At 40.6% G+C, this 15,521-nt stretch overlaps 1 protein-coding gene across 6 annotated transcripts in view; it reads right to left on the reverse strand.

The window, feature by feature from the left end:
- The window catches only part of CLCN3 (chloride voltage-gated channel 3), an 84,629-nt gene that overhangs the window by 35,384 nt on the left and 33,724 nt on the right, over window positions 1-15,521 (reverse strand). For 2 of the 6 annotated variants that reach the window (XM_060102676.1, XM_060102673.1), the window contains exon 1: window positions 14,138-14,319. The exons of the other annotated variants lie outside the window; for them this stretch is intronic. In XM_060102676.1, the coding sequence (XP_059958659.1) occupies window positions 14,138-14,216 (79 nt within the window). In that variant the 5' untranslated portion in view covers window positions 14,217-14,319. Of the gene's footprint in view, window positions 1-14,137; window positions 14,320-15,521 lie in introns of those variants that run through there. 6 annotated transcript variants of the gene reach the window in all.

Raw genomic sequence — 15,521 nt, forward strand, 5'->3', positions numbered from 1 at the left:
CAGAACATAACCTGTGCCCTGGACGAGCAGAGCAGGACGGGGACAGACATGTTTGCGCTTTTGTATTAAAGGACACACGGCAACAAGCAGCAAATCTGGAAACAGCCTGTAGCTCTAATAACAGTACTGTATCAATGTCAGTTTTCTGAGGTTGAAAACTGTACTTAGCTATACATAAGCTATATATCCTTCCATAAGGAAATACACACTGACATATTTAGAGGTTAAAGTGTATCACGTCTGCATCTTACCCTTATAGAGTTCAGGAAAAAATTATGTGGTAATTATATGCACCACATACATATAAATAGCCGTATATATTATGTATTACACAGAAAACAGTACATATAACAGCGAGAGAAAGAACAAGACACAGGATGAACAAATGTAAAATGTTAACATTTCAGGAATCTGGGTGAAGGGTATATGGGATTCTCTGCACTATTTTTCAACATCTCGAAGTTTGAAATTAAAAGAAAAAAATGTTTTAAGTCTACTGTGATATATTTTGCAAACTTCAAACTTTTCCCCTGTTTGCCCTTATCTGGGTAGAGTTGAAGAGACATGAACTCCTGATCTTTATTATTATCTTCTATGAAAAATCAAAAGCAAAATTTCTATAGCACTTAACATGCACGCACACAATAGGTCACCAGCCCCATGATGAGAATTCCCAACCGTGTGCACCATGCGGGTACTAAGCAAACACAGAGTGTATCCCTCCCACAGGCTTCTGAGCTAGGGAGGGGCGGGGAGAGACCACTAGGCCTAATTTCGGAGGCTGCCCCCCACACACGTCCACAGAAGCCCTGTGTCTTGCCTCAGTGACTTTCAAATCATTCGTCTGTAGAAACTACCCTGACATCTAACTTACATAACGACACAGTAACTCAAAAGTCCTGGACGTCAGATATAAAGTATTCACCTTTTTAAACCAAGGACCCTGTGCACCAATGATTTATGTTTGGGGACTTCTATGTGTGTCCCTTGGAATTTCTGGGGCTGCCACTGCACATTTTAGCGTAGGAATTAGCCAGAGCAGTTTGTGTCCCCAACAGACGATTTGAAGTCAGTCTGCCCTCTCACGCCTATTTGCTTCTACCTGACACAGCAATGCTGTTTGAAAAAAGCAGAGTATGGGAGAAATGCTGATTGGTCTTGGTTTGGGGGGAGCCCGAAGAAACAGAGGTTCACTGTTTCCCCTCTAAATTATTCCGAGAAGAGGTCTGAGTCCTTCTTGTGACTCTTGCTATCAAATCGGCTTAGAAAGTAACCAAGATGGATTTTGCTATGAAAGTAAAATAACACCTTTTTGCTAGCTGATTAGAATATTTCTCTGGCACTGATAAATATAATTAAAAGGAATCTCCCGGAAGAAAAAGGCAGACATTTCTTTTTTTTTTCCTTTTTTGGCTGTGCCACGTGGCATGCGGGTTCTTAGTTCCCCCACCAGGGCTCGAACCCATGCCCCCTGCAGTGGAAGCACGGAGTCTTAACCATTGGACCACCAGGGAAGTCCCAAAACAGACATTTCAATCTGGCTTTAACCTCTCTCCTTTCATCCTGTTTCTTACTGGGTTATTATTAACAAATGAAAGATATATCATATTGAATGCAAAATCAATTAACATATTTTTTATATTTAAAGTCTGCTTTGGACTTCCCTGGTGGCACAGGGGTTAAGAATCCGCCTACCAATGCAGGGGACACAGGTTCGAGCCCTGGTCCAGGAGGATCCCACATGCCACGGAGCAACTAAGCCCGTGCGCCACAACTATGGAACCTGCGCTCTAGAACCCACGAGCCACAACTACTGAGCCCACGTGCCACAACTACTGAAGCCCACGCGCCTAGAGCCCATGCTCCGCAACAAGAGAAGCCACTGCAATGAGAAGCCCACGCATCACAATGAAGAGTAGCCCCTGCTCGCTGCAACTAGAGAAAGCCCATGCGCAGCAGCGAAAACCCAATGCAGCCAAAATAAAATAAAATAAAATAATTTATTTAAAAAAAATAAAAAGACTCCGCGCTCCCAATGCAGAGGGCCTGGGTTCGACCCCTGCTCGGGGAACTAAGATCCCACATGCCACAACTACTGAGCCTGCACGCCGTAACGAAGAGCCCACGTGCTGCAATGAAGATCCAGTGCGGCCACAATAAATAAATAAATAATAAATTTTAAAGTTCTCTCATACGTTAAGTGCATCTCTCTTTCTTTCCTAAAATATTATTTCAAGGGTTGGTTAATTAGGAAATTATAACATGGCTTTCCTAACGCTGTTCTCTGTCCAGAAGACAAAGAGGTCGACAGGATGAAATAAAGGGGTGAGGCCGCACTTCCCCGACAAGGCCTCTCTTTGCCTCAGTAAAAACTCTTGTTATAGACGCATGAACACAAAAATGACATGATTTACCTGGACCTCCCATTTCTCAAAGCATGTGCAGCTCTCACTGATCTATCTGTGGAGACGGTAGCAGAGACGTACCGGGACACCTTTTGGAAATACTACTCATCAGGTTCCTTATCCGACACGATCGCCTCATCCTCTCCACACGTGTTCCCCACCAATTCAGGAAACACTCACCACCACAGGGAAAGAAACACACAGCAGAACACAGAAAACAAGATTCAGCACTGTGGCTTCTACGAGTTTCCAACTCAGGCTTTTGAAACCCATGTAAAAGGCAAAGTCTTAAAAGCCAATACCTTTGAGTTGTAAGCAACGGGTTTCTGGGTTTCAAAATGTTTTAAGTAAAAAAGAGAGTTTCTGCAATAAGCCTTGGATTGAAAAAGGAACAGATGAAGAAGCAATTCTACACAGTTACATAAGGTTTGTGGGAGAAGCAAGGAGAGGGAACTGAGTAAACAAGAGAGTTTAAAATAGTTACACTGGCAACTGGTTTCAGCTTTTAACATTTTATGCAAGAAAAAAAGATAAGATCTAATTAGCCACATTTATTTATAAGCTTGTAGCATATTTTCATTACCCAACATACTTTCTAAAAACCATCTCATGTCATTAAATGCATAGGCACATCATTTTCAAAGGACTTCAGACTACTGCAACTGTTGTGATATACTCTATCATTTAGGTTAGTTTGCATTAAAAACAGTATAATATACAATGAACATACGTGTACCTAGTCGTCCTCTTTTCCATTTTTAAAATTTTAATCTTGTTCTTGTCCTTAACTTTTTTCCCAACCCTATGTCCAGATAGTCAATATTAATAACCAGATATATCGCCAAACTTAAAATAACCACATGACCTAGTAACCGTCCTCAGATTAGGTTAATATTTATGTAATGGATCCTTATTGTCTCTGCCCATCTAGCAACCCTTTCCCCTTCTTTCTGAAACAGAACCCAATTATTTTTAGGAAACTTCTACTCCTCACTGCACGCAATCTTGATGGGGGCATCAATCAAAGTATCTTCCCCAGTCCAGCTAAGAAAACGGCACACAATCCAAGGTCGGTTAATCAAACTCTACCTCTTGAAAATATAAACCCTGAGCAGAGTGATACAAAGACAGTAGGAGTTTATTAATTTTAACACCTGAACTTCAAAAGGATATAGGATAGTCCCTGCTCCCTAGATCCCCAGATCTCAGAGTGTAAGAAAGTAGGACCTGAAAGTAGTAGCTCCCAAATTTAAGACAAAAACTTTTCTGGAGGTCTGGCTACCAGATGCCAGTGACTACCCTTCCACTACCCAATGGCTGAAAAACAGTAACAAGGAAAGACCAGAGAAAAGATCACCTTCTTTTCAGAGTGGCCCAGTAGAGAAATTCCACGACCTTAATGCACTTCGAGGTCAGAAAGACCTAGAGTCAAATCCCACACAAGCCAGCACGAACTATGAATTAACCTCTTAGAGTACCGGGGTGATCTCACCCACTTTTAGAATGTGGTGTGTGGACTGGAGATAAAACATGTAAAATACCAACTAGTATATCTGACAAACAGTAGGAAATCAATAAACACAAGTTATTGTTTCTGCTCAAATATTTTGGCATTTAAAATTTCATCAGGCTTAATTATGTTACTCATATGGTATTAATCTTAACCAGAAGACTGAAATATGACAAAGGGAAGAAAAAGGGTCTTACAAATTTGAGCAATGAGTTCTTCTGTAACTGTATACTAGGCAAAAATCCTGTAGAGTTTTAAAAGATAACTTAATTCATTACACCTGGTATGGACACAAAAACAAATTTCTAAAATGTATGGTCGGACTTCCCTGGTGGCACAGTGGTTAAGAATCCGCCTGCCAATGCAGGGGACACGGGTTCGAACCCTGGTCTGGGAAGATCCCACACACCTCGGAGCAACTAAGCCCATGAGCCACAACTACTGAGCCTGTGCTCTAGAGCCCGAGAGCTACAACTACTGAAGCCCACACACCTAGAGCCCGTGCTCCGCAAGAGAAGCCACCGCAATGAGAAGCCCACACACTGCAACGAAGAGTAGCCCCCACTTGCTGCAACTAGAGGAAGCCCACACACAGCAACGAAGACCCAATGCAGCCAATAAATTAACTAATTAATTAAAAAAGGAAATACCATTAAAAAATAAAATAAAATGTATGCTCAATGACCAACCTTTCCACAAAATGTACATCGTATAATTTAAATATCACCAACAATATTTCATAGTTCAAGTATCACTAACACTAAAATATCAATACCTCAGCAAGTAGGAAAAATTATCCAGTCAATGAGCTGTAACTGTAACTGGTTTGCAGCTTTCTTGCAAAAATAACTTTATTGATAAGAGGACTTTTTGCCTTGTTTATTATTTCCCCAGACACAAAAGCATACCTATGTAAACACAACTTTATTATTAACGTCTATAATCTAAACAAAGAGTTTTTAAATTATCTGTCGGAAAATTTTAATTTATGTTATTTTGTTTTGGTTTTGGTTTTTGTATTGAAGTATAGTTGATTTACAGTGTTACGCTAGTTTAAGGTGTACAGCAAAGTGATTCAGTTATACGTATATATCTATTCTTTTTCAGATTCTTTTCCCTTATAGGTTATTACAAAATATTGAGTAGAGTTCTCTGTGCTATACAGTAGGTCCTTGTTGGTTATCTATTTTATATATAGTAGTGTGTATATGTTAATCCGAAACTCCTCATTTATTCCCCCTGCTTTCCCCCCTTTGGTAACCATAAGTTTGTTTTCTGTGTCTGTGGGTATATTTCTGTTTTGTATAAAAGTTCATTTGTATCACATTTTTTTTTAGATTCCACATATAAGCAATATCATGTATTTGTCTTTCTTTGTCCAGTATGCTTCACTTAATATGATAATCTCTAGGTCCATCCATGTTGCTGAAAATGGCATTATTTCATTTTTTATGGCTGAGTAATATTCCATTGTATATATATATACCACATCTTCATTATCCATTCATCCGTCAATGGACATTTAGGTTGCTTCCATGTCTTGGCTATTGTAAATAGTGCTGCTATGAACACTGGGGTGCATGTATCTTTTCAAATTATGGTTTTCTCCAGATATATGTCCAGGAATGGGATTGCAGGATCATATGGTAGCTCTATTTTTAGTTTTTTAAGGCACCTCCATACTGTTCTCCATAGTGGTTGTACCAATTTACATTCCCACCAACAGTGTAGGAGGGTTCCTTTTTCTCCACACCCTCTCCTGAATTTATTATTTGTAGATTTTTAATGATGGCCATTCTGAGCATTGTGAGGTGATACGTCACTGTAGCTTTTATTTGCATTTCTTTAATAATTAGCAATATTGAGCATCTTTTCATGTGCTTTTTGTCTATCTGTATGTCTTCTTTGGAGAAATGTCTATTTGGATCTTCTGCTTATTTTCTGAATAGGCTGTGGGTTTTTTTGATATTGAACTGTATGAGCTGTTTGTATATTTTGGAGATTAATCCCTTGTCAGTCACATTGTTTGCAAATATTTTCTCCCATTCTGTAGGTTTCCTTTTCATTTTGTTTATGGTTTCCTTTGCTGTGCTAAAGCTTTTAAGTTTAATTAGGTCCCATTTGTTTATTTTTGTTTTTATTTCCATTGCTCTAGGAAATGGATCCAAACAGATACTGTTAACGATGTATGTCAGTGTTCTGCCTATGTTTTCCTCTAGAAGTTTTAGAGTATCTGGTCTTACATTTAGGCCTTTAATCCATTTTGAGTTTACTTTCGTGTATGGTGTTACAGAATGTTCTAATTTCATTTTTTTTACGTGTAGCTGTCCAGTTTTCCCAGCACCACTTACTGAAGAGACTGTCTTTTCTCCACTGTATATTCTTGCCTCCTTTGTTGTTGATTAATTGACTGTAAGTGCATGGGTTTATTTCTGGGCTTTCCATCCTGTTCCATTGATCTATATGTCTGTTTTTCTACCAGGACCATACTGTTTTGATTACTGTAGCTTTGTAGTATGGTCTGAAGTCAGGGAGCCTGATTCCTCCAGCTCCATTTTTCTTTCTAAAGATTGCTTTGGCTATTCGGGGGTCTTCTGTACTTCCATACAAATTTTAACATTGGTAATTTCATAGGGATTGCACTGAATCTATAGATTGCCTTGGGTAGTATAGTCATTTTGACAATACTGATTCATCCAATCCAAGAACATGGTGTATTTTTCCATCTGTTTATGGTGTCTTCAGTTTCTTTCACCAGCCTCTTACAGTTTTCAGAGCACACGTCTTTTGCCTCCCTAGATAAGTTTACTCCTAGGTATTTTATTCTTTTTGATGCGATGGTAAATGGGACTGTTTCCTTAATTTCTCTTTCTGATCTTTTGTTGTTAGTGTATAGAAATGCAACAAATTTCTGCGTATTAATTTTACATCCTGCAACTTTACCGAATTCTTTAATGAGCTCTAGTAGTTTTCTGGTTATATTATTATTTAAAGAAATATTTTCATCAATGGGAAAAGAACAGTCTCTTCAACAAACGACGCTGGGACAATGGGCTAGCTATATGTGAAAGAATGAAGTTGGACCCTACCTACCTCACACCATACATGAAAATTAACTCAAAATGGATCACAAACCCAAATGTAAGGGCTAACATTATTAAACTCTTAAAAGGAAACAGAGGAGTATATCCTTGTGACCTTGGGTGAGGCAATGGTTTTGCAGATAAAACACCAAAGCACAGGTGGCAAAAGAAAAAACAGAGAAACGAGACTACATCAGAATTAAGATAATCGTTCCCACCTAGAGGCCAGACATTGTGTGTAATACTAACAATAAAAGAACTAACATGTATTGAGTGCTTACTGTGTGCTAGACACTGTTCTCAGCACTTTACATATATTAGCTCATTTAATCCTCACAACCACCCCAGGAGACAGGTATTACGATCTCCATTTTACAAATTAGAAAAGGCAGGCACAGAGAGTTAAGAGATATGCCCAGGGCCACATAGTAAGTAGTGGAACATGGATTCAAACTCAAGTAGTTTGATTCCAAAGGCATTCCTTCCCACTGTGAGTACTGCCTAAAAACAGCTTCACGGTTTGTTTGCTTGTCGCTCTGCGAGTAGATTAAGGCTGTTGATGCTGCCTTCTCCCCAAACACCTGCGCACAGGCACTGAGCGCTCATACAGTTAACACAACCCAATCCTTCACCGTCACCGGCCCTCTCTGCCTTTGGCCCCAGACCACAAGTCTGCTGCACAAGTTGTCACTGGCACTGCTGTGGTACCAGCACTCACAACCCTGTGCTGCAGCAGAGGTCAGTGACAATGCCACACCCCATTCTCATCCTCAGGTTGTTCCAAACTCATCTTAGGCACAGGAAGCAGAGCCAACTGCCCCTCCAGGGGTTTACTTAGAAACTGGTTTTCAAACTTTTTTTTTTTTTTTTTTGTGGTACGCGGGCCTCTCACTGTTGGGGCCCCTCCCATTGCAGAGCACAGGCTCCAGACACGCAGGCTCAGCGGCCGTGGCTCACGGACCCAGCTGCTCCATGGCATGCGGGATCTTCCCGGACTGGGGCACGAACCCGTGTCCCCTGCATCGGCAGGCGGACTCTCAACCACTGCGCCACCTGGGAAGCCCTCAAACTTTTTTAACGGTGGCCCACAGCAAGAAATATTTCTCACTGACACAGTATACAGATATGCACCTAAGTAAAACCAAAGTTTAGCATATTTACTATTTGGCATATACTCTGGTATTTTTATTTTGTTTCCTTCCTTCCTCTTTTTTTCTTTTTTTAAATATTGGTCACAACCCAACATGCTGAAACCTGTAATTTGACAAACACTGAACTAGAGAAATACAGACATCAATGAAATTATCTGCCTTCCCACAAATAAAAACCTTTATATTCCCACCCACTAGTCCTCAATATATATTTGCTGAACTGAGCTACACAAAAATAGTACTTAATTGTTACACCTTAGAGTGAACTAATTTATTAGTAAATTTCACCATCACACTTCTTCCGCAGTCTAAGTCTTTTCTCAAAGGGGAATATCCAAATAATAGTTCTACATGCGAAAGTAGGTATATATTTGTTTACTAAGACTATAGCTTATTACCGCTGGGGTCAATCTCAAAAGATTTGAGAGCAGTGATCCTTGTCATTTAAGCTCATAGGCAGATTACTGTGCTATCACACACATATAAAACATATATGCTTTTATTTTAAATTATGGAATAAGGCAGGCAGAAATCTAAAATTCTGCACATTCCCTGACAGCCCAGTTTCAGCTGTGTATTAAGAGCAGGAAGTCTAAGTCCCCAGTGGATCTTCTCCTCCCTCTGTGACCCTACTGATAAGAAATGGTCACCCTGGTGAGGGAGGGGAAAGTGAGTGTTGTAAGTTGATAGTGGAAGTCCCAGAATGTCAGCAGATTTCCAAATGGAAGATTGAAAGTGTAACAGCACAGTGCTGGTACTTAGGAGGTGGTCAATGGGACATCTGCTGGATAAATTAATATGATAAATAAAGTATTTACTCTCTGAATTTGTTCTGGCATTCACAGTCATACTTAACTGCCGCCTATTTAAACGGCAAAGCCTTGGAAATTAAAACCAATGGCAAAGAAGTTGACAGAAGATACACGACCAGTAAGTAGCAATGCTAAATTACCCAATTCACTGTTTCCTTCTCTGTTCTACTGACACCCCAAAACAAAAAGCCACATTCTTAAGTAGGGATGATAAAGTGGGTATTAAGACATCTGTATAACTGGAAACAAGTTGCATGTTCATTTATTATCTCTGCACATAAGATGATTTGTAGATTACATGAATAAAAAGATTCATGGAATTTGCTCTCTTAAATGGCGGAGGGAATAAATTGACAAACTAAAGCAAATCCATCTTTGATCTAGTTAAGGTTGTAAAGGACTACCAAAAAACTATGAATTAAACATCTGTTTATTAAAAAACAAAAACAAAACTTTAAAATACAATTTAAGCCACCAGTCTCCTGTGGCCCCGTGTCAGCACGAAACAAGAGACCTCAATGCTGGGAAAACAGCCAAAATCACAAACCTAATCTACGTGGCAAGAGACCTGCTCACGTTTTGATATCTTGAAACACAAAGCATTTTTAACTTACAACAAGCCATGAGATGGTATAAAATTAATCATACTAAAAGTGTCAGCTAACTTTAGAAAACAGAGCTAGAGATAGTAATATGAAACACATTTAATTGAAGATTTTAAATTCATATACTGTGGGCAAAATAAATCTAAAGACAGGCTTTGTTTTATACTATTATTTTAGAATACAAAGACTTTTTGACATCAGATGAATTAATTTTTTTTTTTTTTTTTTTTTTGTGGTACGCGGGCCTCTCGCTGTTGTGGCCTCTCCAGTTGGGGAGCACAGGCTCTGGACGCACAGGCTCAGCGGCCATGGCTCACGGGCCCAGCCGCTCCACGGCATGTGGGATCTTCCCGGACCGGGGCACGAACCCGTGTCCCCTGCATTGGCAGGCGGACTCTCAACCACTGCACCACCAGGGAAGCCCAGATGAATTAATTTATAAGAAGAGATTTAATTTTCTAGTTGGCTAGAAGATTAAAGGTAAGAGAAGTACAATAAGGACTCGAATCCTAAAATAATTTTACAAAAAATCTACACAATGCCCCTATGGCAATAAGAATCTAACACCTGGATTTTCAAATAACGTGCAAAAAATGCTAACTACTGATACTTTCAGGGGGAATAAAAATGAACAAATTCATCTATTCTAATAGGAAGAAAAAAGCTTTACTTAAATATATGTCTGAGCTAATGGATGTCAAGAAATGATTTCAGGTAGAAACTTTAAAAAACAAAACAAAACAAAAAAAACTTTGGGAATTCCCTGGTGGTCCAGTGGTTAGGACTCAGCACTTTCACTGCTCTGGGCCCGGGTTCATTCCCTGGTCAGAGAACTAAGATCTCGCAAGCCGCTCCGCAGCAAAAAAAAAAAAAATTTTTAAACACAAAAAAACCCCCTCAAACTTTATTTCAGAAGGAAAGCCACACCTCTTGTGGTTTAAGATCAGTATTAGTCTAGCATTCAAGTTCCTCTGGGATCTGGCACTCTTCTACCTTCCTAAAGGACCCCTTTAGCTGACCCAGTGACACGACAAAACTAATCAGGGAACAACATACTAGGCACTTGGTCCCATCAGAGCACTTACTAGCCTATCTTCCCCACCAGGAACGCGTATCACATCCCCTGTGGACGTGGAAACTCGACCGACTTTGATAACACTTGTCAAAAGAAGACTGGTCTCCACACCCCCACCCCCCAAAAAGAGACTCACAGAACATGCAGTCTGTACCATTCACGAGAAATTAGCTTCCTTGGGGTTTTGTTTCTTTGTCTGTAAACCTGGGAAGCCTTCTTACGCTCCTACCAGACTGCACATGCCAAGTTATCACAGGGACAGACACAGTACAAAGCATTGTATCTCCACAATCAGACTATGAGTCTCATCATCTGCACTGAATCCTGACTTTTCTTGAACATTTCTTTTTTTTTTTTTTTTTTGGCGGTACGCGGGCCTCGCACTGTTGTGGCCTCTCCCGACGCGGAGCACAGGCTCCGGACGTGCAGGCTCAGCGGCCACGGCTCACGGGCCCAGCCGCTCCGCGGCATGTGGGATCTTCCCGGACCAGGGCACGAACCCGCGTCCCCTGCATCGGCAGGCGGACTCTCAACCACTGCGCCACCAGGGAAGCCCCTTGAACATTTCTTTACCTCAGTTTTGTCAACAGGAAAATGGGGATTATAACCGTTCCTACTTCACAGTCTGTGACAGGGATTAAAATAATTTGTTACACATCAATGAACTGACACATGTAAAGCACTTACTAGAACAGCGTACAGGTATTAGCTTTTATTCATATCACCATTACTACTCCCACCAGTTCTCCACAGCACCTGAGAGTGCCTTATACACACAAGAGAGCGCAACACAAACTTCAAATGAAACAATATTCAAATAATGCTAAAAGTCCCAAAGATCAAATCCACTATAAGGGCCTGTTAGAATAAAAAAGAATTCAACCTCCAAACTACCTAAACTTCATGAACAAATAAGGAAAAAAGTCAGAGTATAAAACTAACAATCCAAATAAACCGAAGGTTTTCTTCCCCCGCCCCCGATGAAAATGGAAGAGACGTTTTATGAAAGAACTTAATTGTGTCTGATAGGAAATTTACCCCCAAAGATAACTATTCTAAAATGTCATATTAATTTCTAATTTCTAATCCATCAACAATATATTAACTAATTCTATTTTTTTAATAAATTTACTTATTTTATTTATTTATTTTGGGCTGTACTGGGTCTCCGTTGCTGCATGCAGGCCTTCTCTAGTTGTGGCGAGCAGAGGCTGCTCTTCGTTGCGGTGCACGGGCTTCTCATTGTGGTGGCTTCTCCTGTTGTGGAGCACGGGCTCTATGCATGTGGGCTTCAGTAGTTGTGGCACACGGGCTTAGTTGCTCCATGGCATGTGGGATCTTCCCGGACCAGGGCTCGAACCCGTCTCCCCTGCATTGGCAGGTGGATTCTTAACCATTGTGCCACCAGGGAAGCCTTAATTCTATTTTTAATTTACATACGTTTCTAGTCTCTGTATTATTCACTTAAGTGGGAACTGTCATATTTACCATCTTGCCTGGACAAGGAGCATTAAATCTAATTTATTCCACAAAGGTAATTCCTAACTCTAGCACTCAGGGATTCAGTAAACAGTCTACGTTTCCTTCACTGATATCCTTTACAATTTTATACTTGGGTTATCTGCCTCTTTGCTCTTTCCCAGTCCCAAGAGATATTTCTAGTCATTGCAATTTAGTCCTTACAGGGTTGCTGATTCTTTTTCTTGATTCATGTTAACTGCTTGTGTCCACATCTCCAGTTCCTTTGTTTTGACCCATGGCCAGAAAAGGTCATAAATTATGGAACACAAATAACTTCTTACCCACAGATGCTAGGATGCTACAGAACAGTCAAGTGAGCCTAATAACCAACTGACCTGTACTACAAAGACACAGTGTTACTCTCAAACAAAACGGCTTAGGTTGGCTGAGGAAGGTCTTGTCAAGGGATAAGGAACCCGTCTGAGCGGCCAAGAGTGGGACTGACTTAGACCTTAAGCAAGGTTCCTAAAGGACTATTTGTGAAAATATAATAGAAGCCAAAAGCTTCTAGTTTACTAATAATCATGCCAGGAACCATGCCTACTCGCACATAAGCTTTGGCTTACTTATTACTTGCACACCTTATACAGAGGTGGGGTCCATGCGCCAAGTCATGTGAAAGATTGCCACGGCTAACAATGGGAATTTAAATTTCCCAACCCCAGGTCTTCTGGTTTGTTATAAATCAACAAACGGAGGTTGAAACAGCTCAAAGAAAACACAGTTTAATTACTGATTAGCAAATACTGTGACATCTGAACAGTCACCATTCATTCAGGTTGCTTGCTGTTTAAAGAAATCCCTACCAGAAAAGGCATAATGGGAACACAGAAAAAAAGGAAAGCACAGCAACACATTAGAACTGGAAAAACAAACAAACGCAACAATTCTAGGTGCTAAGATTATGAGAAAATTTAATTTTCTTCTTTATGCTTTTAGGTATTTCCCCAAATGTTCTAAAATAATTTATATATACATATATATGTATATTTTACTAAAAAGGTAACTAAGAGAAAGCACAATATATAACATGATCTTCATATAGTTTTTCTCAAAATCTGAAAAGCACGCTTTTACTAACAACAGAATACTATGGGATATATAATGTTACAACTGTTCAGAGCCTAAAATATTGTCTAGAAGACACAAGTCAACCAATAAGTATTTGTTAAATATATTACCATTTTTTTCATCCTAATGGAACTTAATACTAAAGAAAGGTGTTATCAGAATACAAACTATATTTTAAATAAGAGGCTAAATATGCTCAGGAAAATCATGACTTCCTTACTTACAAAATGAGTTCGTAATATCATGCAGGAAATTCAAACTAATGTGGCTCATAAATGAAGTCATCTGGCTAAGAGATTTTTCTTGAGGTTCCGTTTTTTTTCTAGAACTGCCAGTCTATTTTCAGAATAATCAGTTTAAGAAAAATGAAAAAGGGGCAGTTTAATTAACATGTAATCAGTTCTGGCAGTGCCTGCCGAAAGACTTACATGAATGCTGGGCGCTTTTCTGGCTTTTACAAACTACTGACTCTTATTTTTTCTGATGTGTAAAACTGATCGTATATGTTTTTATCATATAAATTTTTACCAGATACCTATGGAAGACAATGTAGTTAATCTGCTGAATGCACGCTAAATAAAAAGATTCATATAAAACAGTGCTCCTCTCTACTGCCATTTGAAAGTGTTCTAAAAGGCAGGTAGAGCTTCTCCTAGGAATTGACGTTAGGGTGCAGGGGCTCCACGGTAACCGGCAGCAGCTGAAATCCAATGGCACCGGGACACGCACAGGATTTCGCGGTGTGAATTAAGGTGGAGAAGAGCCACTGCCCGCGCCAGCCGGCAGCACCAGGGCGCGCTGTGACGGCGGCCGCGATGCACACGCAGGGAACAGCCGGACCAGGACCCTCCAAGGCCCTCGACACCCGCGGCCCGGGAGCAGCCCCGCCGCCCGCCCGCATTACCTCGCCTGTGCAGCTCCCGCAGGGGGATGCAGTCTCCTCCCCCGTCGTAGGGCAGGTAGGGGTCGGAGGCGGCGTCCATGGCCGAGGTCCGCAGGAAGAAGCGGAGGGAAAGCTCGCGAGCTCACCGCCCGCGCGCACCCCGCAGCCCCGCCGCAGCAGGCTGGGCAGCCGCCATGCCCGACCGGTCGGCGCGCGCAGCCCCGCGGGCTGACGTCACCAAGGTGCCACGGTTGCCAGAGCGACGGGCTCGCCTCCCCATCAAGCAGGCCCTGCTACGTGTGACGGTGACTAAGCCCGGGGGTGACAGACCAAACAGCTTCCACAGCAAGGGGGCAACCACAGGACGGCGACAGAAACCGTACTACTTCTCGGTTTCCGACACAGAGCTGTGAACGGAAATTCTGCGTGTCCAAAACGCATGATCCTTTTCACTCCTAATGGAGATAAATGCGAGCAACACAAATAAGGCCGTGTGATTTTACAGTAAAAATATACTAATTTGTAGGTAGTAACGTCACGTGAATCATAAAGACCTAGAAGATACCAAGGGCTTCAAGAAACTTAGGTTTAAAAGCCTATTCCTAATTATCTGAAATGTACTAATGCGGACTTCTACCGTGGATTCAAAATTCCAGTAACTGGATCGGTACTAATCCCCTTCAGCAGCCTCTTATTTCCTTCCTTCAAGGAACTGGCTAGTAAGACATTCCAGGTTTGAAGAGAAAGAAACGTAACATCCTAAGTAAATAACTTAGCTAGTTGTGAAACTATGCAAAAAGAGATGTACTAGGTGGGAGATTTCCTCTCTCATGACTTCTTTTCCTACCTCACACAGATTTTTGTTGTGCTAAAAAATAAATAAATAAAATAAAAAGGCTTTTAGTGAAATATGTCTCAAAGTGCACTGTCTCTTTGCTAGACATTTTATGAAATTCAGAAATAAAGGAACTCTTTCTGTTTCAAACTGTCATTCCAACCAAAAGAAGAAAAAAAAAGCTGATGCTCATTTAAGCTGAGTTCAGACTTTTAAAGCTGCCTCTCAGGTGATTAGACTAGGAGATTCTCCTTCTGAAATAGCTATGGCGGGACGATGCCACTAATCAAAAATGTGCTGTTCATTAGAAGCAGTTCCACAGGACTCAGAGGCTTTGTAAAATTTGTTTTCCTAAGTACTGAATGAGCCAACGCTAAAGTCTACTCCAGTTCAATGATTTTATATGAGAATTGGGGGCAAGAGAAAGAAAAAGAGGACTCAGATGGCAGTAAAGAGAGAAATTCTATTCGTCTAGTACATCTTAGTTATTTGGGAACTTTTTAAAAATTGGATTAAATAAAGTTTTTATATTTCAAAAAGTTTGAACCTCAGAAAGACATACCTTCTTAT

Source organism: Mesoplodon densirostris, chromosome 6 (genome assembly GCF_025265405.1).
Source record: "Mesoplodon densirostris isolate mMesDen1 chromosome 6, mMesDen1 primary haplotype, whole genome shotgun sequence".
In the NCBI taxonomy this organism is placed as follows: Eukaryota; Metazoa; Chordata; class Mammalia; order Artiodactyla; family Ziphiidae; genus Mesoplodon; species Mesoplodon densirostris.